The following is a 27,609-nucleotide window of genomic DNA, read 5'->3' as shown; positions in this document are numbered from 1 at the left end:
AGTGGGCAAACAAACAGCCTACTCGATTTTCTGCCTGCCTAGATAATTTAATTACCAATTGTGGTCCTGAACTGTATAGTGTAAGTGTTATTGACTATCTCCCATCAGACAATCAAGGTATAAGCTTCACTTTCAAGACTCAAATAACTCCTAAGATATTCTCAAATAGAGGTAAAACCATTATCATTAGGCCCATAACAATAGCAGGTTTAGAATTTCAACTGCTTCTATCTTGTATTAATTGGCATGGTATTTGCAAAGACTCAGTTGAGCAACTTTATTTTCCAAGTTTTTTAGGTAATTTCCTAGAAATTTTTGAACATTGCTTTCCTAAAAAAAATACTTAACTGTTTCCCTCTACAACTAAAAATAATCTCAGGTATACTGGGGAGTTAGTAACTCTTAGAAATGATTTACTTAGTTCCTACCACTCTCACAAAACCAGTAGAAGCCCATATGACAAAAATGCTTACTTGAAATACAAAAGAGACTATTAAAACTCAATCAGGCATGAAAAAAATAAAGCTTATAAGGAATTTATTTTCAATTCAATAAATAAACAAAAGGCAGTGTGAAGAGTAATCAATCAAGAAGTTGGTCATGGAAATGGTAGTGCAAAACAAAATCTTCCTTTTACCTCAGACACTATAAATAATTTTTTCTTTAAAGCTGTTGAAGACAATATGTTCTCTCAAAAATTTGACACCACCAGTATTGGCAATATGCTGCAAAATCTTCATCCAAATAATTTCAATTTTAAATGCAATTTTATAACCACATTTGATATTATATCGACTGTAAAATTTTTTTAAAATCCAACAGTATGGTCTGTCGAATTCCTTAATAGAGGACATTATTGTGTTAATTGTGGAAACATTATCTAAGCAACTCAACTTATGTTTTGAGACAGGAGAATTTCTAATAGCTCTAAAATATTCCAAAACAGTACCTGTCTATAAGAAAGGTGATAAAGATGATTTAACTAACTACCATCCCATTTCCATAGTCCCTGTTTTTGGTAAAATTTTTGAAGCTATAATAACAGATCAAATTTGTGATTGTTTTGAGTCAAATAATGTTTTCCATATCATATCGTTTATGGCTTTCAATATGTGCAATGAAACTAATGAAGCCATATTTGGATGATCGCCACCCATTGGTTGAACTTGATGGCTGTCGATCTGCAGCTCTTAAAGTAAAATGTGGTGTCCCACAAGACTCTGTGCTTGGCCTAGTACTTTTCATCATCATGATTAATGATTTGCCCTTTAATCTGATATCTAACTCTGTTTTATATGCTGATGACACCACTTTTGTACAAAAATGTCAACATCTGGAAGATGCGAAGGTATGAACTAGCATTACCCAAAGACAGGCTAAGGAATGATTTGATATCAATCATTTAACTGCTAAAATACTAGGAATTTATATTGATACAAAACTTAACTGGGAGACCCACATCAGTCAGATCTGTAATAAACTGAGTAAAGCTGTTTATATGTTAAGAAAGCTCAATTTTCTCATTTCAAATGAGTATCGCTTAACACTTTACCATGCCTTCTTTCAATGTCATTTGAATTCTGGTGTTGAGTTATGGGGTCATTCCCCACATGTTAAACAAATTTTGCTACTGCAAAAGAGAGCCATTCGTTTTATTGCTAATATACCAACAAATGATTCCTGCTAGCCTTTTTTTATTAGGCATGGAATCATGACTGTATTTAGTTTATATATCTTCAAGGCTCTGATTCATGTGAAAGTTTATCTAGAAACTTACCAATTAAGATCTCACATCCATAACTAAATCACAAGGGGTAAACCGAATCTAAATACTACTCATTGTAGATTTTCCTCAACTTATAACACAATTCATAATGTGAACATTTGACTGTATAACTATCTGCCTACTCAGTTGAAATTGGACTATATCCAGAATTTCAAGAATAGGGTATATATCTGGTTACTTGCTCACCCACTTTACTCATTAGATGAATTCTTTCATGACAATCTTCATAACATTTAAGGACTTATGTTTATATACTAAGTAATATTTATATTGATGACATTTAATATGATTGGGCCATTTTTCAAAATGAATAATATATTATTATTATTATTATCCTCTTGCCCCAAAGACCATGTCTCACATCCATAAAGCACTACAATAAATTCATTATGATCTTTACTTCACATCTTTACTTAGTGTATCTGTCATCACTTCTTTACCCTCGTAAACACTTCCTTTAAAGACACAATGTTTCTAATTTCCCTATTACAGTGCTCCTTTCCCTCTAAAACACTGCTTAAATACAAAATGCTTTGCTGGCTCAAGTTTATTCCCTCTGACTTTAATGTTCAAGTTAACTTTCCTAATTCTCCATAAACTTATTACTTTTGTTTTCTGGTGGATTATCCTCATATCCTAAACCTTTCACATTCTTCCTTAAAAGCACTCTATAATAACTGTAATCCCTTGACTGTTTGACTCACTATTGCTTAACCACCTCCAGACCTAACTTAATCATCTCACCGCACATTTTTATTCCTAGCTCCAGCCGTTCCCATACTAACCGTAACATTACCTCTGCATATCTGTTGCAAAGTGCCAATGATAACAGGCAACCCTGCCTCATGCCCTCTCAATATTTGCCCATCCTAGCTTTCCTTTTTATGCCAATACCAACCTTGGCCTCTATTGAGGTGATGGTGACAAGGAGAGATATACTATCTAATATTGAATAGTAAGCACTGTGATCTGGTGAATTATGAGGCAATCAAGCAACAACATCTTCAGTTTGGAAATTACTGCAATGTAATGTGTCCAGCGAGCAAAATAGAAAGGATAAAATATGCAATAATTTGATAGAATCACTGCGCTTTAATGTTTCAAAATAAGTATAAGAGTGTTCACATACAGATGCAAAGAACACTCACCTTCAGCCTCTTCAGTCTCACTGGATTAAGTGCGCCAACTGGCTTGGAAAGATCCCTGTAACTTGCTGGATCATCAAAATTCAGGTCTTCAGAAGAGTGGTCATTGAGTACCCATGGAAAAACAGGGTATTGTGTTAAATCATTGTAAGTTCTGTCAGCCATGCTGCAAAATACAAAGTGCAATTGGTAAGCATAAAGATTATGTTGTCACAAATGGCATCCAGGATGTCCTTAGCGGGCTAAAAAGAGCCCTTGCATGAATTGCACAATACACAATACAAATAATTGAAATCCAAAATCCTATTCATTGCCATCCAGCAAATTTAATGCAACGTGCAAAACAGGACACACAAGATATATTGTAAAAAAATCCTGCACTACATTAACTGATTTCATGGTACCCTAAAAGGCATATTTTAGTAGAAAATTCAAATTATCCATTTAAGTTATGCCAAGAGGATTCTGCACAGTGAGGTGATGCACTCATATGAATAATTATTTATATTGTCATCTTTATTAGGATTCTGATAAAATGGCTTAATCAAAGAAGTTGAGATGTAAGCAACAAAGGAATCTGCCTTAACTTGTTTGAATTGACCACACCCAAAAGCTTACGGTGCAAAAATAAAAGCAATAAAATAAAATACATTACTAAATAATGATATCAACTTGGCAACAAGATGAATGGCTACCAACAAAAAAATCAAACTAGGTAGTTACCAGAAGGAACTTAAAATATTAATGGAACAGAATTTAGGAGGGAAGCTTTCACAAATTATTATTGATGGAAAATCAAAATAGATAAGGTCATAAACTTGATTGGCATTGGGTTTGTTTTAAGTGGTAGGTAAAAACAAGGTGGCAAGTTAGAGATCGCACTCAATCACTCAGGTGTGTTAAGGAATAAAAGGGACTCTCAAGAATCATATTCACACACATACACACTCAGGGTTTGCAAGGAGCTCTCCTAGGCCAGGGACCGTTCAATTTCACACAGGACTGAAATATTTAAAATGCAATTTGCTTCAAATGCTTGGTTCAATCAAAAATATTCCCTAGGCTCTACATGCATAGGGATAACTGAAGAGGGTGGATTGAAGGACCCCATCAGAAAGGGTTTATGGCTGATAATACATCCCATGGGATCACAGAAAGTGGATTTTGCCAACATGCAAATTGGTCTTAGTATTTGTTGAATGGCAAAATACAAAATATGCTATGTAGCAATGGCATGCCTCAGAGCAGGAAAGTTTCGCCCATATCACTGCCAATATAGCCCCACTGACCTTGTCGGCAAAAGTGAAAAGAAAACCATTAAAGGAAAGTACCAATTTAAATTGAAAGATTTAGTGAAGGGTTGAAATACTGATACTTGGCATTGAAATACTGATGATGATAATAACATTCTCTAATAACTATTATGATGATAGGCCATTCGGCGGTAGGTTCTTCCCTCCAACTATTAAAGGTAGATACTACCCTAATAGCTACAATTCTAATGGCTTACAAGAAGGTGCCACTGATAGGAACAACAGGAAGATTCTAGGTTTCTATGTTATCTTCTCCCTGTTGATTATTATCATGCTCTTAGGTATCATAATCTATGCACCTGCTCCATCAATAGAAAGTACAGTAGAAAATGTAAAACACCTGCACACATTTTAAATATCTTGTGGCACATCCTAAAATTGCTTTACATACTCTTCTCATGCCTTTTAGAAAACATGGAAAACGAAGTGAGTGTAGATTCATTCAATGGGTGAAAATATTTTGAATGGTGATCATGCACACTGCAACATAACTTGTGCAAAGAAATAAGTCAAAGGTATCCATGTTTACCTATTTAGGTACTGCAAATATTCATAGTTGGATATGACGCCATTTTGCCACCGCAATGTCATAACCTCCTGGTTTGTTTCCTCTAGGCTGGTGACTGACTGACCCCGAATTCTGTCATGCAACTGGTCCCGCTCAACCTGGCTGGACAAGCACAGTAGAAGGTGTTGCACCCTGCCATGCCCACCACAATACAACTCCAGCCCCTGAAAAATAGAAACATTCTCACAGACTGCATTAAAACACACATGTAAGATGCATCAAGCATTCATAAAAAACAAAGATGCATAGCAAAAATAAAATTTTTTAAGCTGAGATATACATTGCAATAGAGGCAGAAATAGCATTGTCATTGTTATGGTGAACATATGATCTCCCCTGCTTGATAAGGACCATTTTTATGCACATGAAACAATTACAGGAATTTATGAGAGTTGCAACTCCTCAAAGAGCAAGCCATTAAACTTGCAATAGTGAAACAACTTAGAAACAGGTGAATTTTACTTGCCTTTTGATATAAATTTAATAATATGTTTTCTATTTTCTTCTAAGGACTTATTGAATGAACAGCTACATCATTTTCATGATATGTACTGTGAAAGGAGGTTCCTACTTAGAAGAGGATAATATGTTTAAAAAGAGATGTTTCAGGTGTGATACGGTGGAATATCATGATTAATTAAAAATAGCGATTTTCCACAAAAATTAAGTTTAATGCGACTGGTTTCTATGTTACTACATCATCATCAGGTGACAGTTAAACCTCGGTGTCCAGTATATATATGATTAAAGGCAAGTAAGGGGAGGGTGGAGGAAAAGAGGAGAAGAGGGGGGAAGGTGGAAGGCAGCATGGGTGACTATGTGAGTGGGGGAGGGGGGACAGGGTTGGGGAAGACAAGGTGCAAAGACCCTAGGAGTCCTGAGAGCGCGTTGTGGCCGAATGGAGGGGGGTGTCTCATCGAGGGTGTCCCACGGTGCGGCACCATGCTCTTTGGGCCGCGGAGGAAGGGGACGAGATAGGGGTTTTTTCCCCATGGTCGTGGTCTGGGAGCAAGATATCAAAACACAAAGAAGCACTGAGTTAAAGGGTAAAGATTGGGATCATTGTACAGTTTAAAGGGGATTCTAACAATTTCTGCAATTTCGAATTCAAAGTGCTTCACAACTTGGAAAAAGGAAGGAAGCTGGATGCCATGGAACAGCTTGAAATCTTACATCGAAGAATGGTGCCGCACCGTGGGACACCCTCAATGAGACACCCCCCTCCATTCGGCCATGACGTGCTCTCAGGACTCCTAGGGTCTTTGCACCTTGTCTTCCCCAACCCTGTCCCCCCTCCCCCACTCACATAGTCACCCATGCTGCCTTCCACCTTCCCCCCTCTTCCCCTCTTTTCCTCCACCCTCCCCTTACTTGCCTTTAATCATATATATACTGGACTCCGAGGTTTAACTGTCACCTGATGATGATGTAGTAACATAGAAACCAGTCGCATTAAACTTTATTTTTGTGGAAAATTGCTATTTTTAATTAAGGATAATATGTGCTATCTCTACTGAATTTAGAGAGTGAATAAAAGAGTCAAATATATCACAATATTACTTATTGATAGGATAGTGGCAGGTTCTATGTGTGTCAAAGTGGTATGGGGTGGGAAAACCCACACAACAAGTACAGTACTTGATTAAATTTCAAAATCCTTAAGATTAAAGGTTCAGTCTACCATCAGTTATCTGAAATTGTTACTCAAAGGATCAAATAATGCAGAGATGAGATTCAAGACAAAATATCTAAAAGCATAAAAACCTATCTAATACAGTATTATAAAACCCATTAAGAATAAAGAGAAAATCGCCATGATGGACATTCATCCTGCTCAAATATATAGGACTTACTTCATGATGAGTACACCCCTCGCAACCAGTCTAGTGGCTAAGAGTTAACTTCCACATGCCAGTATACCAAAAAAGGAAAATCAAAGACTTGCATCAAGTTCCGCTTTCACTCACCACACGCCGTAATAGGAAACGTCTCTTGACTACTGTTTTGATATCTCGCAGGTAGATTTTCAGGACTGGGTACTACAAAAGAGAGGATTTTGTGTTATTATGGACTGCATTAGCAAAGATTACAAGTTAGCACATTAAGCTGAAGGGAAGGAAAAGACAATGAATCACTTTCCACTACATTCCCCTTCCCAATCCTCAAAATTTTCTAGCTTCTAACAAATTGTTTCGCAATGTCCCAAAATGTGACTTATGGCACAGAATGGGAGCCAAATGATTATGTAACATTAAATACAATAATCCTTTGCAATCATGGTTTTTCTAGCCTTGAATTTGACATAACAAGGAAATTTGCATATATTAAGGCCAAAATTTTCAATTCCTCTTTCTTCTGGCTTATTAATGTAACAGCCCATGCTATTCCCATTATATGGGAATTCTATTCCCATGAAGCCACTAAGGCTTCAAAAAGAGGTGATCTGTCTCTCGCAAATAATAATAATAATATTGTCAAAAATAAATAATAGTACAAAATACAGGTACATTTCAACATAATTGAATGAAGAATACAATGTATCTTTCCACTGTCCTTTATTCACGTACAACTAGTTTCAAAGCTCAAGCATCATCATCAGGTACCTGATGATGATGCTTGAGCATTGAAACTAGTTGTACGCGAATAAAAGGACAGTGGAAAGATACAATGTAGTCTTCATTTAATTACCATGAATTTCCACAAAGTTGAGCCGGGAACAATTGAACATTTCAACGTTTTATAAGAACATATAAAATTTAATTATAAATTAATTTTTAAAATAATATAGCATATATATTGAAGCATGCAAGAGAAACATAATGCCTTAAAACTACAAGCCATTCAAAAATTCACTCAATGAAAAATAACACTTCATTATAAGAAGGTTCTTGAGTTTCAATTGAAAGTACACAATGCATCACTAGTTTTCAATGATAGTGGTCATGTGTTATAAATTCAGACTCCCATTGCCACTACACTTTTAAATGAAATTGCTGATTTATGGTAACTTATGTGGGTATGATGATGATTTCTTGCTGAATATAAGTGAATATTGCTATTAGCGAGGAAGAGATCTATATATTTTTTTATGAAAACAGATGTAGCAATTGTGTACATTGATGAAACGGTAAGATCATTTAATTGTTTGAATTAGGGCCTACATGGTGTCAGCAAGACACAAGAGTACAAGAAGGTACAAGAAGCACCAAGCATACACCTAATAACTTTTCTAGGAATCAAGCAAACTTAGTGCAATATGAATGTATAAGGATCATCTCCAGAACAATAATCCATATGATGCCCTGGAGAAAATGTTAAAATTATTTAATATTATTATTAGGAAACCTACTGGCTAAGCTAGGTTTGGTATGGACACAACTAACAAATAAATATTTTGTTTCTCCTAACAAAACACAACTCAAAATCCTACTCTACAACAAGGTCTTCTTCATCTCTGTGTACTTCCTTCCCCCCTTCATCCTGTCCAACATTCCTAGTAGTTAAAACTTAGTAGTTAAACTTATTATTCAATGCAAAATTCTTTCATTATTGATTTAAATTAATATCCTCTTGCAATTTTACATGATTAAATGCAAGGACCTGTCTTTCTGCAATTTAATTTAAGTTTGTTGCCATAACACCAGTTCCAGACCGTCTAAAGCCTTTTGCATTTTAACTGGTAGCCTTTGACTATTTTAATCAGGAATGCTGTTTGCACAATTTTAGATCTTCCAAATAAATAAGACATGCCATGCTCCTGACTCTCACCCTATCAGCTTTACTCAAAAGGAGGGGATAGTCAACAAAGTCAAAGGCATGAGTAAAATCCAGAAACAAGGCAAGAAGTAAAACTACAGGAACAGTAAAAACTAAAATCATGCTTGACTCTATTTATAATCTCTCAAATGCATCATCCTCCATTCTTTAAGGGGCTATGAGAAACAAAAGTCTCCAGATCATGATGAAAGGACCAAATTTCTGCTCATCAGAAGACAAGTGAATAAAATGACTGATTTGAATTCATGCTCAAATGTTCACTGCATAGCACTGTCCTCCTTTCCCTTCTGTCTTGTGCCCTGAGTGGCATTTTGGGGATACCCCTTCCTCACCTGCTCAATGTTGTTGAATGGCTGGAAGTAGAGGCACAAGTCAGTCAGGAGGATTCGTCCTGGGTTGCTCACCAAGGGAGTTATTCGACTGCCTTGCACCTCCATCACCACCTCCTCATACAAGTCCTCCAACCACAAGTGATCAAAAGGAACCCTTGACTGTCGAGAAAATACTATTGCTGCAATCTGGAATCAAACATAAATCACATAATTGTAAAGCATCTCTAAAATACAATTAATAGACACCGACAATACATAGCATACAAATATGCATGGAATGCAAACAAATTATATGCATAAAAATGGTAATTGGAGATACATTTGTGGAAGGGTTTGCAGCAACATATCATGATGGCACTTATGACTTTGTCAAAGAGCTGTGATGCACTATTTCTTGTTAAAGGAAAAGGAATTACAGGTGAGGATGAAATCAGAAAGGCTAAGGAGAAATTCCGTGCTAGATATGAGGGGCTTAAGGTGATGGCAGAGGTAGTTCTAGAGGTAGGGAAAGTAGGCCTTCTGAGTGGGGAATGGAGGTATAGAGGGATGTGACATCAATTGTAGTAATGGTAATTTGGGTATCTGAAGGGAGGGAGATTGGCTGGAATCTTTCCAGGAACTGGTAGGTATATTTTATGAATGAAAGTTGGAAGTGGGCAATCAGCTGAAGGTAGTTTAGGTCTACAAATACAAAAATATTTTTCAGGGAGTCGCAGAAGGATAAAATTGGCCGACCAGGATTGTCAGGTTTGTGGATCTTTGGGTAGGTGTGAAGATGATGAGTGCATGGGTGAGGAGAGGATGGAAGTATCTTAGGGGAATAGACCTTTGTTAAACCCATCACATCGCAATGCACTCCAAATATAAGGTTACCTAGTAAAGCATTACAAAAACAATTCCCTGTTCTACCCAACCTTACACACTAAAGAAAAATAACCCCATATCTGAGGCAGGACTCTTCCCATGCACCACCTATTTCCCTGGACCCCAAAGACTAAAAACCTTTCTAAGAGAACTCTTTCCCTAGTTTAAATGACAATGATGAAACAGCCTCTCCCTTGCCCCCCTCTTTCTTATACAGATGACCCTCCAATAAAGTAACATCCTTGGATCCACCAAATCTTTGGCATATCCCCAGGACAAATTTCCACACCTTGACTTGCAACTGCCCCTGCTCTAAAAATCACCCACTCATCAGATCTGCTCCCCTCTCCCAACAACAACATCTCCTAATTGCCTCCCTGCCTGGCTCCCTTGCCAATTGCCTCTACCAAAATGTAATCTATCTTCCCTTGTGAAACCAATGTCCATCTATTTACATTGGAAAATGGATGACTCCTTTGTCCATCTGCATGAATAATTCACCACATTTAAGCTCATTCCTCTCTTCACTTCCTATCCCTTCACATATGAAATCCCATACCTTTTCTTTTGATCATTGTTTCTCCCTAACCATCCTAGAATCTCTCCTCAAATCTAACACCATCATAAGGGTGAGCATTCATGAATCCACCTATATATGGACAGAGCTTTGGAAACTATTGGACTCAACCAGCACTCACTGTTTTAAGCCAGTAATAAGCATAGAGTTTTAATATTTCCTTGAAAGTACTTCCTAACAAAATTCTCTAATCTTTGTCAATGTAAAACCAAAAAATCGAAAATGTGTATAATCTAGGGCATCTAACATGTGGTGCTGCCACTAAACTTACATTCATTGAGCTAATGGGGATGTCACCTCTCTGCTGTCACTGTATCTCTCCTGATAAACTCAAGAGTCTAAAGCCACTAAACCTTAAGTTGTATGAGAATGTCATAAAAAATGGTTACCTTTCACAAAAATTCAATCATATCGAAATATTAACAGAAATTGTTGAATTAAAAGGCAACATTAGAATAATCTCATGGGATCTAAAGAGAGAAGATTGCCAAACAGTATTGTATTTAAACTTTAAGTTGTGAAATATTCTTCAAAACATTAAACAGGGTGGTTGACAGGGAAGATGATGTGAGAATGGAATAAGCAGAAGATGGATTTAGTAAATGCAGATATGAGTTCAAAAAACTTAATATTCATATCCTTCTAAATGGCCAAAGGTTGAAGAACATATTAAAATGTGGACAATAATTCATAGAAAGAATGGGATTACTGTTTCAACAAAAATGATTTTAATCCAAGCAAGAAAAAATAATGACAGGTATGTCTAATGCCAGTTTTTCTGGGACAGCTTCCTTGATCAAGAGATTAAAGAAGAAAAATAGTTTTTGCTTACCTATGAAAATTAAAACAGCACAAAAACTGTCATTTGAATACAAAAGAAAAGTTATAAGGCACCGACGTTACATTAATGGGAAGAATTAAACGCCCATCGACATTATTGTGATAGGTCGAAAAATTGCAGGTAGAATGTTAAAATCAAGACTATTATGTCTTTCTAAAGCTGTGAAATTAGCAATATTCTAGATGGCAGATAATATGAAATTGTGTATAAGGAAAGTGAATATAACTGCGGAAATGATTTAACAGCAGTAATGATGAATTTATGGGATTCTACAATGAGTAAACATTGATATAGCTGCTAATTTTAAATGCAATAATTCCATTTAATTTGCGCTAAGTGTTAAACATTAAAATATTTTCATCTTTTTTTGCCTGATTCACACATTTCCATGAATTTTAGCCTGAAAATCCACAGTGAATCTTATGGGCTAGTAAATATAGCATATATACATTATAATCAACCTAAAGGTCTTTGAAGAATGACCTTAATATTGAAGTTAAGAGAATATACCCAGGGGAAATAGATTTGGAAAATGAAAAGAGGGTGAGGACCTTTGCTGGAAGAGGTTTAGGATTGTAGAAGTTTTGTGATTTTTTTCTGAGGATGGATACCCAGTAACAACATTGGAGGGAGTGGAAGAGGTTTTTGAGAAATTTAATAAGTGATTTATAATCACTTATGACTAAGTGGTCATGGATATAAAGGGAGCATGGGAGTTATTTCATGTGAGATGGATGCCAACTGCTTCATTGAAGCTATAGTTGTTTGTTTGTGGGTTTGAAGGAAAAGAGTTGGAAATGTATGGTACTATAATTGGATCAAAGTCCACATCCAAAAAAGTCACACATCATTGGTATTCTTTGTAGTTTATTATGCTTACTCCATTTGTTAACAGAAATCCGGATGACAGTTGATAATCTTAAATTTATCATTAATATGATTAAGAGAGGACAAAGATACTGAGATAACATTTTAGGTCTGAATTAAAGAGAAATAGGGGTAATGCGAGTAGGATGAGCAACAAATGTAATTAAGCATAACCCTACTGTCATAAAATATAAGCTTAATGTCAATCACAAGTAGTAAAGCAGTCCCTTCAGGAATGGTTATCTAATATCAGGGATTACTCTTATCATCTGCAAAATTGTAAATCATCCCTTAAACAATTCCTCAACAGAATACTGTTTACCAATGTCATTGACGATCTTACCATACTGTTGTGTTCGACTACTGGTAAACCAGACGCTCGGTGGAGTTGACAAAAATGAGGCAAAACGTCACTCACTTTCATATAGTTTAAAGAGAATAAAAATGTTGTTTCTCTTGATATAAATTTGTACGGAGCAATCACATTTCCTTCCAACATCTGGACATATTGTTTGACTACAACAGCAATGGCATTCTTTTGCAGAGATGACCTAAAAGAAAAGCAGTCTCCTTAATAAGATTATTCCCATTTCCTAAAATTAAAGTGTCTTATTTTCAAAAATAGAGCTGGTTAACTTACTTCACTGGATACTTTCCATCCCACTCATTGATACTCGTACATTCTTTTAACGGCATTTTGAGAAGTGGTTTGGCTAGGTCTTTTGGGTCAAAAACGATAGATTTGGAGCACATTTTAATTCGTCCCAGCTGTTCTACTGAAGGTGATTCTTCGTCAGCCACTCCTATTTTAACCATAACCGCGCTGAAATCTTCGAAAAAAAACTCTCCAGGATCCAGCAAAAGGAGAGAGAACCTACAATACGACACCCTCGATTAGTTATTTATGCATGCGGATGAGCATTTCAGTGCTTTCTCACAAACCTTTGTTTTTCCATCTTGAGTCAATAAAACAGCATGTCCAGCAACTTTTAATGCAAACACTCTGAACATCGAGTAAAAACCCATTTAATATCTTCTAGGAGTTCTAACACTGTCTTTCTACTGAAGAGATACATTCCTAAGTGTTTCGTCTTCTCCTAGTATTAGCCTTCGATATTTACGAGCTTACCTTAAGTGGTACATAATTAATACAAAAAATCAAAAATGTTTAATGCAATACATTAGAAACCTTAAACCAAGTCAATCCATTGGGCCTACCTCAATTATCTGTGTAAATTGCGCAACGTATATTTCGTTGTTCCTTTTTATCCCTCCATATGATACTGACGATATACACCGGCACGTAGGTCAGTGTCAAGAATCGTTGACCTCATGCAAAAACATTTAACCCCTTTAACTCTTTTCTTCAGTAAACCCACACGAAGAATGCGTTGTTTGACAATAAAACTATATCGCAGTTGCATATTAGGTCGAAAACGGTCACAATAATACGCTGTGGCTTAAATACCATCATCCACTCAATTTTCAGATTTGACAACATTTATCATGGTAACGGTAGTGCAGGGATAGAGCGTTGGACCACTGGCCGGAGGGCCTCCGGGATCCCTGGGCACCTGCAGCTCCACCCAAGCTACGTGATTTTCCTGGTGACAGACCTTCCTTGGAAACCATAACCGGGACAGGGAAAGGAGCTGCCCCCCCTTCCCTGATGTGTGAATTTCACCCGCCGTATAGGGCTTAGTACTGCGTGAACTCTACCATCACCTACCAAACCAACCTTGGGGTTGATTACTGTGTTTATGTTAACATTTATTATTTCATACTATCCAAAAAATTGCCCCGAAATTAGGAACTGACTAAGGTGGTTTCCGCGGGAAAGAAAAACATTGGCCATGATATGATAGGAGACGGAGAAACTTTTACAAGTTCAACTCAAACACAATACAAATAATAATTTGAAAATGGACCTCACGTTCCAACGAATATTTTTACAGTAAATTGTTACGAAAATAATTCCAGTTTTTGGCAGTAAAATCATCCGGAGATGACGCCGTACTTTATGGCTCTGCAATTATAGAACAAACTTTTATTAGATTGAGGTGTTGCTGGAAAAATTTGGCTAATATTAATCATAACCAGTCTTAAAAATGAAATATGTTGTAAGTAATGTACGTTAATATGTACAATGTCTGATCAAGACACCCTATTGAGACAGACTAAGTCAATAAATTACACAGAACGCATGAATGGAAAGGGAAAAGATATTAAAAAGATTGTAATGTGAATAACATCGCCAAGAAGTAAAAATATAATAAAGGATAAAATAATGAATGCAATTGAAAATTGTGATATTTAGTTTCAGCTATGACATGAATTCAAAAGATAGAACACCAACTGGCTTTCCTATCTTTAGAAAAGTAGAGTATTGCATCACATAAATTACGTACAAATTTGTCATCCCATTTCAAATAAATGTCCACAACTCAAGGCATCACAAGCATGTTCTCTAGGAACAGTTTTTACAAAAACCCATGTGAAGAATATCTGACGAATAATAACAAAAAGTGAATGATCAGTGTAACAAATGATAGGACGTGTAAAATCAGTACATTTTTAGTCTTGCCTTGGCTATAATTAGTAAATTTTATTCATCTCTAAATTAAATAAATGCTTAATGTACAATTCTATCACATCTGAAAGAAAAAATACACAATCAAGTTCATGGCAATTACACATGAAAAACGAAGTCCACTGCTCCAGATAGTATTGACGTTCACCAAGTGAGTAAAATTTGTATTTTTTTTACTCTAGTCTTTATTCCTCTACTACTATTCGACGTATATTTGGCATCAACAGGTAGTTTCCATGATGACATACCTGATGACGCTGCCTTTGGGGCAAATTCTCTTCCCCTGATCGAGTCATTCAGTCCTAGCTGTAGAGATGCCTGGGCCAATAGTACAAAAAAGTTTTTCATAAGGACAGGTTGGAATTTATTTCCTATGATCTAAAATAAAATGAAAAATCATTTTGTAACTAATTAGGATGTTGTATAAGTTGCTCTATGTTGTTTACAAGAATGAATCTTGGGGAATGTCTGTATCCACACAAGCAACTGATCCCATTTTCCAATCACTTCAAATAAACTCCTTTTTCTTTGTCATCGGGTTCCTCTGCACTGGCTTCAATATTCTGTGCTTGAAAAAGAGAGAATTAATCAAGCAATAGATTAAAATCATCATACATAGTATTTCCTTGAGCCAGTTTGGAAACATTATTTAAGGCTGTTTTCAATGCTGTCTGGAACTGCTGTAGATTAGGGTTGTGATTAGCCTCACAGTTTTGCTTAATAACAATTAAATAAATTTCAAAAGGATCTTGAACTCGGTTTCTCACACCAGGGTTACAAAAGTGCCTGGTTTTCAAACAAGCTCACTTACCACATCTATGATAACTAGCCTCCCATCTTGCAAAGGAGGGTGGTTACCTTTTTCTTTCCCAGGAACTAACATGGCTGGATTTTGCTAAGGGCTGATTTCATTGAGTCACAGAGGGACTCCCATTTGATACTGCCAGATTCAATTCTCTTGTGTTGGTTGCCTATTATCCCATTCAAGCGATCAAAAGTAGAATCCACGTCCAGTAGGAATTGTACATTGGCCAGCCCTTATATGTCCAAAAAATCTGCAACAACAAAATACAGGTACCTAAAATACCAAATAAATTAAATATCGTTATTAAAAAAAACAATTTCAAAAACATGGTCCTCAAATCTTCTTCCGATATTAGACTAAATTTCCCGACAAAGTTCTGGAATTTCACTCACACATTTCATAGCATCGTGATGTTTCCTTTTATGGAGAAATGGGAAGTTTATTTTCTGGTTTACGTGACGTCTTTACCCATTATTTTTGTATCATGGGAGTTAATAAAAGAGATGGATAAAAGGAAAATCAAATTTGTTGGACATGTTCTCAGACATAGCATCTTCCTGGATAATATAATGGGAGGGAAAATAATAGGAGAAGAGGAAAGCCTCGAAGGAAATTTATAGTTGGTATAAAAAGCACAATGTTCTTTGTGCGTGGCAACGCACAAAGAACTGAAAAGAATGGCAATGGAGAAAGACCAATGGCTGCAACGACAAGGCTCTGCCTCTAGAAGATGATGATGAGTTAACATTTGAGTTATATCCCAGTTTTATAAGCAGCTAAGTGTCTCGATTTGCTGGTTTTTCTTCGAAAATAATAGTTTTGCTTTCAATCATCCTAAAAAACCTAAACCTAAATTACCTAAAAAACTAGGAAAACAAAGTTGCTCAATAGTCTGTACAAATACCATACCAATTGATACAAGATAGAAGCAGTTTGAAACTTTGTAAACCTTCTATTGTTAAAGGCCCAATGATTATGGTTTTACCTGTATCGGAGAATATCTTTGAAATAGCTGTAATGACCAATATTATGCACATAAGGATCAATTAATATGCAGAATAAATTTTATACAGATATCATGGTCATTTCTTAGTAATAATTACATAAAAACAAAACCACCACATATCAGCAATGCATTCTTGATATATAACAATAATGAAAAATTATTTGCAAATATCACAATTCTTTAACTGAAAACACATTAAAAATTATATAGCTCTATTACAATACCAACACAGTTTTTCTTACATTGGACGCCTTATCTTATGTGGTGAATGTCCGATATAAAACATTACTTTTCTTGAAACTGGTTATTTGCCCTTTTCCATGGTGATTAGGAGTGAAAGAAGTAACGACAAAAAAATTATGCCTAAATATTAAACTCACATTATGGAAAACTCATGCAAAAATAATGTATGGTTAATCCTATATCATTTTAGTATTTTCTTTACTTGCTGCCTTGTCATTTACATAAACAATAAGCAAACGTTCAGTTAATAATGGATGAATACATCCTGATTGTATACTAAGTTATTCTCAGCTTATCATCTTAATCATCATAGGTCATCTGTCATGGTTAGCTAGTTCATGGAGGCCCCTTTTCCACCAAGTATTCCTTTCCTGTGTCCTCCTCTTAATTTCTTCATATGCATTACCCTCTTACAGAGCATCCGTCACTTTGAACCTTGTCTACCGTCATTTGCCTGGCCCTTTCACTAGCACCTCCTTCAAGAGGCAGTCCCCTCTTGGCATAATCCCAAGCCAGTTTCTTTTCCCATTCTCCATATTTTTAGCAAACCTCTCTCTTTTCCCGCTCATCCTGTCACTTCTTCATTCCTGATCCTTTCCACACCCACATCTCATACACCTCACGCCTTTCCGTCCCTTTTTAATGCAATCCAGTCCTGTATCATTGCCATAGAACATAGCACTCTGCACAAAACCTTTGATTAGTCATTTTCTCAGCCCAATATCAATTTTGCTATGTAAGACCTTTCTTTTTCTGTTGAAAGTTTCCTTGGCCATCGCTATCCTGATTTTAATATCCCTTTCACTCCCCCAGTTTTTGTTACCCATGCCTAGATCTTGTACCTCTCCACCTGTTCCAGCTTCTCTGATTCCATCTCAATATTTATTACATAATTTCCACCAACATTCATCACCTTGGTTTTGCTTGTTTTATCAAGTACCTTCCTTCATGCCTTTCAGAAGTTGCAACATTCCATTTTATGGTTGGTTTACCTCAACAAAAAGTTCTTCATTGTCATCAGGAAACTTGATGAACAATCTCTTTTGTCTCTGACTGACACTCCTGTCTTCTCTCTCCAGCATGTTCTGACCATAACTTTGATATAAAGGTTAAAGAGGGTGGAGGAGAGAGAGCACCCCTGCCTCATTCCTATCTCAAATCGAACTAAGCCTTCCTCTTTTCACAAAGTGTAAGTTTCACCTCCTGATTTAGATACAAATTTCCAATGTTTTTTGTCAACCCAGTTCACACTTTTTTATTTTAAGAGCTTCATATGTTTTCCCATTGTACATTGTCAAAAGCCTTCATCAAACAAAAAAATTTGCCGGCAAGTCTGATTTTAGAGCACATTTTGGAGTAAAAATCGTGCATCCAAAGTGTCTCCTTTTTTAAACAGAGGCTTAATTTTAGATATTTTAAGCAGATCTGGGAACTCTCCTTTTGTGAAAGACTCATTTATTATATGAAAAAACGGTTTGCAAATTACACTCATACATTTTGTAATAACCATGACAGGAGTATCATTAATTCCAGCAGAATGCTTATTTTTGAGATTATATGCAACATTCAGTAATTCCTTTTCTGTGACTGGGAAAATAGAGGTGGATATGATCTTTACTTACAAAATCAGCATGATTCACAAAGACCTAAGTCTGCTTTAAGGTGTTGGGCATGATAAAGTTAGCAAAACATTCTGGATTGGAAATTTGGTCACCATTTTTATTTTTTAGCATTAATTGTTCTATACTTTTCATAGTTTCTTTTAGTTTCCCAGTTTACAATATCCCACATAGCTCCTATTTTATTTTCTGCACTAGCAAGAAACTAGTTTTTTGGATTTTTTTAGAAGGGTAGCCCTCTCCTCCTTGGTCTTCGTGTTATCAAAATCAAAGATGGGAATCCCTCAATCTCTTTATTATACATAACTCTTTGAGTTTTTGGCCGGCTGCTTCAACTTAATTTGATACCTAAAATGTTCTACTAGCCTTTTTTATGACAATAAGTTTGATGTGAACAAAATAATAATATCAGATTGAACTGTGGACCAAAAATGAAAACAATCATTAATGGAGTCAAAATGACTCCTTTAGGAATCTAATGTGGTATACCAACTCCAGGATTCAGTATCAGTAATAATTGTCTTTTGAAAGGATAGAAATAAATTTTACACAATTGAGACTTACAATTTGTATTTATTATTCCTTAGCAAGAGACTTTGCAGTCATTCAAGATAAGATACTAATATGCCATCCGCATTTTATTCTCAAAGATGCACTCTTCTGCAGTTGTCAGTGATAGAAATTCCTCCTACCTCCTCTCACAAGTAAATGTTTTTCTATACCTGTAAGTACTTATGCACAATAAAAATTTTCCAGCCAAAATAAAGTGATTTGGCAATTGATATTACATCACAGATGAGGAAATTCTTTTTGTTAATATACAGATGAGTTATGTGCAGGACAAATAATTCATCAGTCAATTTTTTTAATATTCTTCCTCCTCATCAGCAGCATCCTCTGTATCAGATATCACTTTTGAATCACTTGAAACTTCTTCATAATCTCTCTCTAGATTGGCCAGATCTTGTCTTGCCTCTGAAAACTCACCTTCTTCCATTCCTTCACCCACATACCAATGCACAAATGCTCTCTTTGCGTACATTAAATCAAATTTATGGTTAAGTTTTCCCCATGCCTCTGCAATGGCTGTTGTGTTGCTAAGCATGGATACTGCTCTTTGAACCTTGGCTAAGTCACCTCCTGGAACAACTGTCGGTGGCTGATAATTTATCCCGACCTGTTAGAAAAGCAAAATATAATATAACAAAATAGAAGTTAAAATAAGATTCATCCTGTTGGATTATTTTTAAATGTGAAAGTGTTTCCAATTAGAGAGAAGGTACTGGGTATAGATCCAACTTATGAGATATATTATTTTAGTTAATCATCGATGATATAAGTAATTAATTGCAAGTAGAAAAATATTCCATTGAAATGGAGAGTCCCAAAAATTGTATTATGCTGGCAGCTTCAGGAGGTTTTAATAAAATGCATTATTGAAGTGAATTGTAACATATTATTAACTTTTTTGTATACCACTCAGCCAACAGATCACAAAAACCAATGCTTTTGAGCTGTAATTGTGGTAATCATAGAAGAATAATTCTCGCAAGAAATTTTCTATTTCATTTCATGTCTCTTCTTTGTATGAAAATACAGTCACAGGTTTGATGTATGGTATCAGCATACTCATGTAATAAGAGCCTACTTGTGCAGTTTTTGAACCAGTATAATGCCATCAAAAGTGAATGTGAAACAATATAATTTAAAGACAACTTCAATTAGGTTTTCTTTTTACAGATATGATTAAACTGCTCTCTTAAGTGACTTGTTTGATTTTCTTGAAATTAGTTAAAAATTATTCATTCATCTAGTACGTTAGAGTAATCAAATTATGAGTATCAACATTTTTGCTAGTGAGATAAAGAAAGAGATAGTTCTGACAATTTGATACGCTTATCCTAATATTTTAGGTGAAGCTTCCACCACTACAAGGAATGAAAGAAATCACTTAATGTAGATTGTGTTTTCATACTTATTTCCTAACAGGGAAATGGTTCAAAATATTTATGTTATTAGCATGAAAGTTAATAGCTTAAGTATGTCCAACCAACCATGGTAATTACACAAAAAATTAGGTCAAAATACAATTTGCGTTATTGTTCATTCAAACTAAACACAAATTCCAAGGATAGCTAACGTCATAGTTTGGTTTCTAAATTAAAAAAAAACATTGTGAGGATTATACAGAGCAATATCTTCAGATTCAAGATAATATTTGTATATTTGTTAAGGCATTTGGTATTGAAGCATTAATGTAGCCTTTGGCGAAGAAGAGGTCATAGCTGATGACTAGCACCGTAACTGATGATGCAAGGAAGAGACTACCCGCAAATTTACCATGGAACATAGTTTTGTGTGGCTTGGAAATTTTTTTACTGAGGCAAAAGGTCAAGCTTGGATTGGAGGCTCTTTAAATGTGAGTGAGGAGAAGAATGGAGCAAATAAAATGGAAGTTCTAGGCATGGTAGGGGAGGAGAGAGGGTGGTTGGGAGAATTTTGAAGGTAGGAAAAATGGATTCAGGAGATACTGAGAGGCAATGGTTGAAATGGGGATAGAGGGGAGATTGCTTTAAAGATGAATCGCATCATGTGAGCTAGGGCTTTAAGAGTACAGCAATTTGTAGTGCCAGGGCCCATAAAAAATCTACCCTTCAACTGCTGCTAATAACAATATGCAGTGGGCCTGATTCTAAGGTGGTTAAGCAAATGCATGTGCATATCTAACATCACATCACTTTCCTAGAGTATAATACAAGGTTGTTGTTGGTTGTAATGCCTCTTGTTTCCATACATGTTCTTCCCTTAAACTCCATTTGAATGTAACTGTAAGTTTAAATGGCTAATATAATATGTATATGACGATGGGTTAAATGGAAGAAGGGACCATTTGGTCTCAATTTCGCCCAAATAAAGACCGCTATCTATCTATCTATCTTAAACTCCATGGAACCTGGAGGTTTACATGCCTTTCCATGAAACTAGGGTTGAATATATGTGAAATATTTATCAGGCTAGCCATGTAAACTTGCATAATACCATCATTTCTAGTTCCAATTATGAAGGTTTGAAATCACTGCTATGTATCACCTATGAAATCACTCAAAATAATATGTATACCAAATGTATAAATCTCATAACATGTTGATATAAAAGATTATATCTAGTTGTAGGTATTATTTGATATTCAGATGATACCTTAAACCCTGTTGGACACCAATCAACAAAACGTATACAGCTTTTGCTCTTGATGGCCGCAATGGCTGCATTCACATCTTTAGGTACCACATCTCCTCTATAGAGAAGACAGCACGCCATGTACTTTCCAGATCTTGGGTCACACTTCACCATTTGATTGGTAGCCTCAAAGCACTCTGCTGTGATTTCCGATACAGATAATGGTGAGTGGTTCACCTGTTCAACTGAGACAACTGGGGCATAGGTTGCTAGGGGAAAATGAATTCGAGGGTAGGGTACAAGGTTGGTTTGAAACTCAGTCAAATCTACATTGAGGGCACCATCAAATCGTAGAGATGCTGTTATCGATGATACAACTTGACTTATAAGCCTATTGAGATGAGGATAAGATGGCCGATCAATCCCCAGTTTTCTACGGCATATATCATAAATTGCTTCATTGTCTACCATAAATGCACAGTCAGAGTGATCCATTGTATTGTGAGTTGTTAGGATAGCGTTATATGGTTCCACAACTGCTGTTGACACCTAAAGATGTAAAAAGAAAAATAGAGAACAGGGCGTTCTGCAATTCAAATCTTTTGTATACATACTCAATTAATATATGTTCATAGAATATTCCTAAAAGATGACATGTATCTTGTCAGTGAGTGAAGTAGGACTTCCTAAACTTAAGTAAACAATATAGAATTAGTCTTTCTCCGCAAACCATACATATATATGATGCCTGAATGCATTGTGCTAATTAATATGCTGTATATAATGATACATATACTATTCTACTTAGAAAATGAATTACTAAATCATTAGTACAGTTAATGGGTCCTGAACTTCACTGCATGGGTATTTTGGAAAAATGCGTGGAAATCTGAATATATTTCTAAATCAGGGTGAGCCCAGTTGAAATACATATGTGATCAAACATAGCACATCAATGAATTATGTTAAACCGAACAAAAAATATCAATTTTAGCAATTCAATTGAAATTAATGTTTACTTCTCAAGAAAAATATTAGCATTAGTTAGCCTTGAAATAAGTTTTTTTGCTGACTAATTGAATAACTGTGGATGAAATTCAGCCTTGAAAATGGCTCTTGAATTTTGATTCTGATAGTCCAATGGTTTCAAGTTACCATATGGCACAGCTTAGTCATTTGAACCTGGATTACTGCTTTACAAGTTGCTAATGTGAATGTTTCTTAAGCAGTTCTTTATTAATAATAATAATAATAATAATCTTTATTTGCCCAGAAGACACTGACACAGTGTAATAGATACATCAGATAAGTGTATAGGACACGTCATATGTACATATAGATGTTAAACAATGATGAAATTCAGAAAAGCATGACACAATAATAAATTTTTTGCATAAAATATATTCCATATTCAGTATGGTTATTTTTTCTCCATGAATTCCATTACAGAATAAAACTGTTCTTTCCTTAAAAATGATATTAGTTGAGTATCTCACCTGAGGGGCAGGATAAATGGCAAACTGCAGTTTGCTTTTTTTGCCATGTTCTTCTGAAAGACGCTGCATCAGAAGAGAGGTAAAACCAGAGCCAGTGCCTCCTCCAAAAGAGTGGAAGACAAAAAATCCTTGCAAGCCAGTGCATTGATCAGTCAATTTTCGGATTCTTTCCAGCACTTGGTCAACGATTTCTTTGCCAATTGTGTAATGCCCTCTGGCATAGTTGTTTGCAGCATCTTCTTTACCAGTTATAAGCTGCTCAGGATGATACAATTGCCTGTATGTACCATTTCTAACCTCATCTATGATCAAGAAAATGCATTAATTTTATTACCTTGCATGCACTGAATAATTTTTTGTCTGGTATATAGTCTATTTTAAAAGAAATGTATCCAAAGTAAAATGGGCAAGAAAAATTTTTTGAACTATAAACCATTATGTTTAAGTAATTGCAAAAGAGATATTATCTGGATAACTTTTATCAACACCATTATTGGTTCAAGTTTGAAAAATTTGAACCTTCTCTGCATTATCTTGTCTTTTGCCCAATATATGAGTTTTGTTTATTAAAAGATGTTATATTTTAATTAGGTAATTATTGATGCTAATTTAGAAATAAAATTCCCAATTCCAGAAATTAACTGTCTAAATCTATAAGCACTTGATGATATTTTGTCATTTTCCTTGATGGTGGAAGCAAAAATCAGCTTATTGTTAAGTTCTGATGTAACATCCACTTATTTTAAGAGGATGTTTAATCAATATTCTGTGTTACAGAAACTGTTTCTATACTTAATTATAAAATGGCTGCTTTTGATGCACAGCATTCTTACTCAGATGTGTTTTCAGTCTAAATATTGGTTTCCAAAACACAGATTTTCATCTCTCTTGTACACACAATCACCCAAACTTTCCTCACAAAAATAGCAAAAACAATGATTCACCCTTTGGAAAAGTACTAAAACTGTGAAGTAATATAAGCAGGGATACTTACCAACAACAGTTGGTTCAAGGTCCACCATTACTGCCCTCGGTATCATTTTACCTGAAGAAGTCTCAGTGAAAAAAGTATTTAAGCAATCATCATTATTTCCAGATAGTTTATCTGAAGGTATTGTACCATCAGGCTGGATTCCATGTTCTAAACAGTACAACTCCCAGCAGGAGTTTCCCATTTGTACACCTGCTTGCCCTACATGAACAGAAATGCATTCCCTCTGAAAGGAATACAATACCTTGAATAGTATCATGGTCCAAATTTCAAGGTGAATGAATCATAATTTTATTCTATTTTAACTTTTTTGATTACACTCTATTTTACTGATGAAATATTCGTAGTAGTAGTTGTAAGGGGGGCGGGCGAACAACAGTTGAGGTCATTTGTGCCATTGTGAATGCGTGGGTAATTGATGGTTAGGAGTAGGATGCTTAGGAAATGGAGGAAAGGGGGGGAGAAACTCAGAATCATTATTAGCCCACTCCTAATGAAAGGTACCAATGGGATATGCATGATTTAATGTCCCGTTTGATGGACAGTGTACTCTACTTGAAGTACTCTCCACCCAGGACCCCAAACAGGGATTGGGATGCCATCTAAAATCTTTCCACCTCAGGGAATCAAACTCAAGTCCTTGGAGTGGTAAATGAACACATTAGCCATGGTACCATCTCAATCACTGTGTCTTATTGGTCTTTTAGTGTTAGTAGTACTTATTAGGGGAGACAGCCCACAGCTAGGGTAATTTCTGTTAGCCAATAAGCAGTCTTACAATGGACCCTGCCAAGGAGCAGAAAATGAAGATACAATGCACCTCAAAAGATAATTTCGGTAGCATTATGAGAAAAACATCAAGTGAGTACAATGCACAAGATAATACACATGAGAAACTAATCCTTTTGAATTTGGTAAAACTAGTAAATCTTTCTTGCACTGGAAGGTGATTAAGTGATTGATGGCCATGTTGGGATTTTGTGTAATGTGGTTGAATTTTCTTATGCATCACATTGTGGACATGTTTCATGATTGAATTGGACATTTAGTAATGCCAATTATTCAACATTCAATTATAACTAAACAGCCCATGCTATTTCTGTAGGTATTCATCTTTAGGCATGGATATTTATTGCAGCTTTCACATGAACAGAACCAGAATTTTTAATGAAAACTCAATACTAAAGCAATGTTAACCTTAAAATGATATTGAGTTCTGCATTTTTCATAATATTTCTCAATAGATATTAATAATAATAATTTTATAATCAGATTGCTTTTCTATTTCCACATTTTCTTTTCAAAAGCACATGTCCTAAGTATCAGTGACATATGCTCTTTAATCCTTAGGCTTCCGCGACGTTTATCTGAAAAAAATCCTTATCCCTATTTCCATTCCTCGCTCAAAATACTTTTTTACCTTCACCCCCTTCCTTGACAGGCAGGGACCAACCTATAGGTATGTATTTGCATCAAAAAATAAGTTTATTATGTAATTTACATTGCCAAGTATTCTTGGAATATTAGACTAAGGAATATGGTAGAGGACAAACAAAGACACTGTACTCTGATCAGCATAATTGAATTAGAGAAAAACGAACTAGATATTTCATGCAGTAGGAAGGAACTCTCTAGGAAGGATATGATAGAAGGCACAGGGCAAGGAAGAGAGGATCTGAGAATGATTCATACATCAGTAGTTTTAAGAATGGTGAAGAGAATAGAGTGAAGAAAGAGGGGCAGAGGATATGAAGATCCTGGAGAAACATAAATACCTAAGACCTACACAAATAACCTATAATGATGAAAAGAGTGTTTTTGTATGAATCCAAGTGGTTACCAAATCCAGCTATATAAAGAAGAGATCATGACATCTCCTTAAGGAAATTGGAGGCATACTTGTTGACAGCTTCTCATCATCAAGTCAAAGCACCATCATATTGTTTCCTTTTGCCCAAGGAATGCATTACGTACATTGTATATTACTTTGTGCATACAAATTTTGGCTATTACTATTATTAAATTTGATTCACTTAATAATATCACAGGAGAGATATGCAGTAGAACAAAGCACTAACTATTCAAATCATCGAAATTAGGAAAAATAGGCTAGTACCTAGCTTTTCTTTTTGCCCATAAAGCTATGCAAAATCAATTATGTAATGCTGAGAATTCTTATAAAGTTAAGTTTCAGTACCATAACTGTTCATTTTTAAGGTGTATAATTTTATATCTGGTTTGATTTGCACCTAAAAATTTCAACATTCTGGGTAGCAGATTCCATTGAGCTATAATCATCATTAATATCTGAGATAGTAAATTGTTGTGGAAGGTAACTTCTCTTCCACAGCAACAATCACAAAAAAAAGATGACGTATAGAAAAATATCATAACCTGGTATACAATTGGCAATTCAGACAATCAGCTGGCTGGCATGTATTGACACTTGCAGAGAATGTTTGATCGGTAGATTAATGAAATCAACTTAATCTTACTCATTATGACATTTTATAGTGGTCAGAGAATTGTACTGAATGCATTTGGTGATTCCGGAAGCTTTTTATAGGCGCTTAAAATAATCTTGATTATGCCTTAAGCACATATTTGATAAAAGACACCTTAAATATCAGTTATCTTTTGCAAGGATTTGAATATTTAATTCTTATGTTGAGCATGCTAATTCCCCAGTCGCATTGTGTCATGCACACTATGAATAGCATTCCCATGGCACTTTCACTAATAATTGCTTATGTTGTGACCTTTATTGAGGTACTCTCTATAATCCTTAGATAATGCAGGAATAGTAAATGCTTGCAATAGCATATGAAATAATCATGAAACCTGAGTACCAAACATGAAGCATTAAAGGAATATGTTTTATTTATTTAATATTATGAAATTACTACCAGAAAGATAAAATTCTGGTAAAGCCATGTGGAATGGAAACTGATTGGATGATTTTTGGGTTCCATTTGCTCATGCTGTTACGATTTATATCGAAGGTGTGAAAAAGTAGTAAAAATGTTTTCAATAAAATTACATATAGATGAAAAACAAAATGAATATTTATTTACAAGATCGCCTCGGTTCACGCGAAATTAACTTATATTAAGATGAGCGTGAACTTACCATTTTGTGATGCTGCAAAGTCCTGATAAAAACTGAAATTTTGCTAGGTTATAGTTCTAAAAATATATTGGTCGTAACAAAAGTTTAACCATTAATTTGGAAATTCCTAAATTACATGTTTGTTAGTTACTGATGATTTCGTAACATTGTTGAAGTGTTAATTGTTATGGCTACGTCTTATACTTATCAAATGATGTAATCATTTCCTTAGTCTCCTTTCTTAGTCTTCCAACCAATTTTTAGAGGAAGCATATGATCACTGACACATTTTACTTTCCTCTATACCTCCTTGCTATGCATACTATAAATTTCATATTTTCGCGCAAATGCTACATTTCGTTTTGCGCCTGCATGAGAAATATATGAAAATTTCCTCAGCAGGATGCAAAGTGGCGAAATAACTTAGATTTTATGTAATTGACGTAATTGAGAAGGCGTTTATAGAAACGATTCAAATTCTTTTTACTTATAAAAATCCGAAAT

The 27,609-nt window shown here is 35.3% G+C and overlaps 2 protein-coding genes across 3 annotated transcripts in view; both read right to left on the bottom strand.

Moving 5' to 3' along the window:
* LOC139693888 (protein FAN-like) overlaps window positions 1–13,372 on the bottom strand; it is a 43,760-nt gene extending 30,388 nt beyond the window's left edge. The window contains exons 1-8 of one of the 2 annotated variants that reach the window (XM_071592207.1): window positions 13,289–13,372; window positions 13,013–13,199; window positions 12,711–12,944; window positions 12,414–12,621; window positions 8,922–9,107; window positions 6,780–6,851; window positions 4,774–4,976; window positions 2,935–3,097 (exon numbers count right to left, since the gene is read on the bottom strand). In XM_071592207.1, the coding sequence (XP_071448308.1) occupies window positions 2,935–3,097; window positions 4,774–4,976; window positions 6,780–6,851; window positions 8,922–9,107; window positions 12,414–12,621; window positions 12,711–12,944; window positions 13,013–13,026 (1,080 nt within the window). In that variant the 5' untranslated portion in view covers window positions 13,027–13,199; window positions 13,289–13,372. Of the gene's footprint in view, window positions 1–2,934; window positions 3,098–4,773; window positions 4,977–6,779; window positions 6,852–8,921; window positions 9,108–12,413; window positions 12,622–12,710; window positions 12,945–13,012 lie in introns of both variants that reach the window. The other variant, XM_071592206.1, reaches the window with a different exon arrangement.
* A 5,826-nt stretch (window positions 13,373–19,198) lies between these two features.
* Window positions 19,199–24,217, bottom strand: LOC139693851 (tubulin alpha chain-like). The gene is made up of 4 exons (XM_071592158.1): window positions 24,001–24,217; window positions 23,007–23,308; window positions 21,532–22,059; window positions 19,199–19,510 (listed from the first exon to the last, which is right to left on the bottom strand). The coding sequence occupies exons 1-4, from the start codon at window positions 24,179–24,181 to the stop codon at window positions 19,199–19,201; spliced, it is 1,323 nt and encodes a 440-aa protein (XP_071448259.1). The 5' UTR covers window positions 24,182–24,217.
* Window positions 24,218–27,609: the final 3,392 nt, after the last annotated feature.

The sequence above is a fragment of the Hetaerina americana genome, unplaced genomic scaffold (genome assembly GCF_022747635.1).
Source record: "Hetaerina americana unplaced genomic scaffold, ioHetAmer1.1.p SCAF_5, whole genome shotgun sequence".
NCBI classification, from domain to species: Eukaryota; Metazoa; Arthropoda; class Insecta; order Odonata; family Calopterygidae; genus Hetaerina; species Hetaerina americana.
Note: the sequence above shows the minus strand (reverse complement) of the source record. Positions and strands in the feature narration are given on the sequence as shown.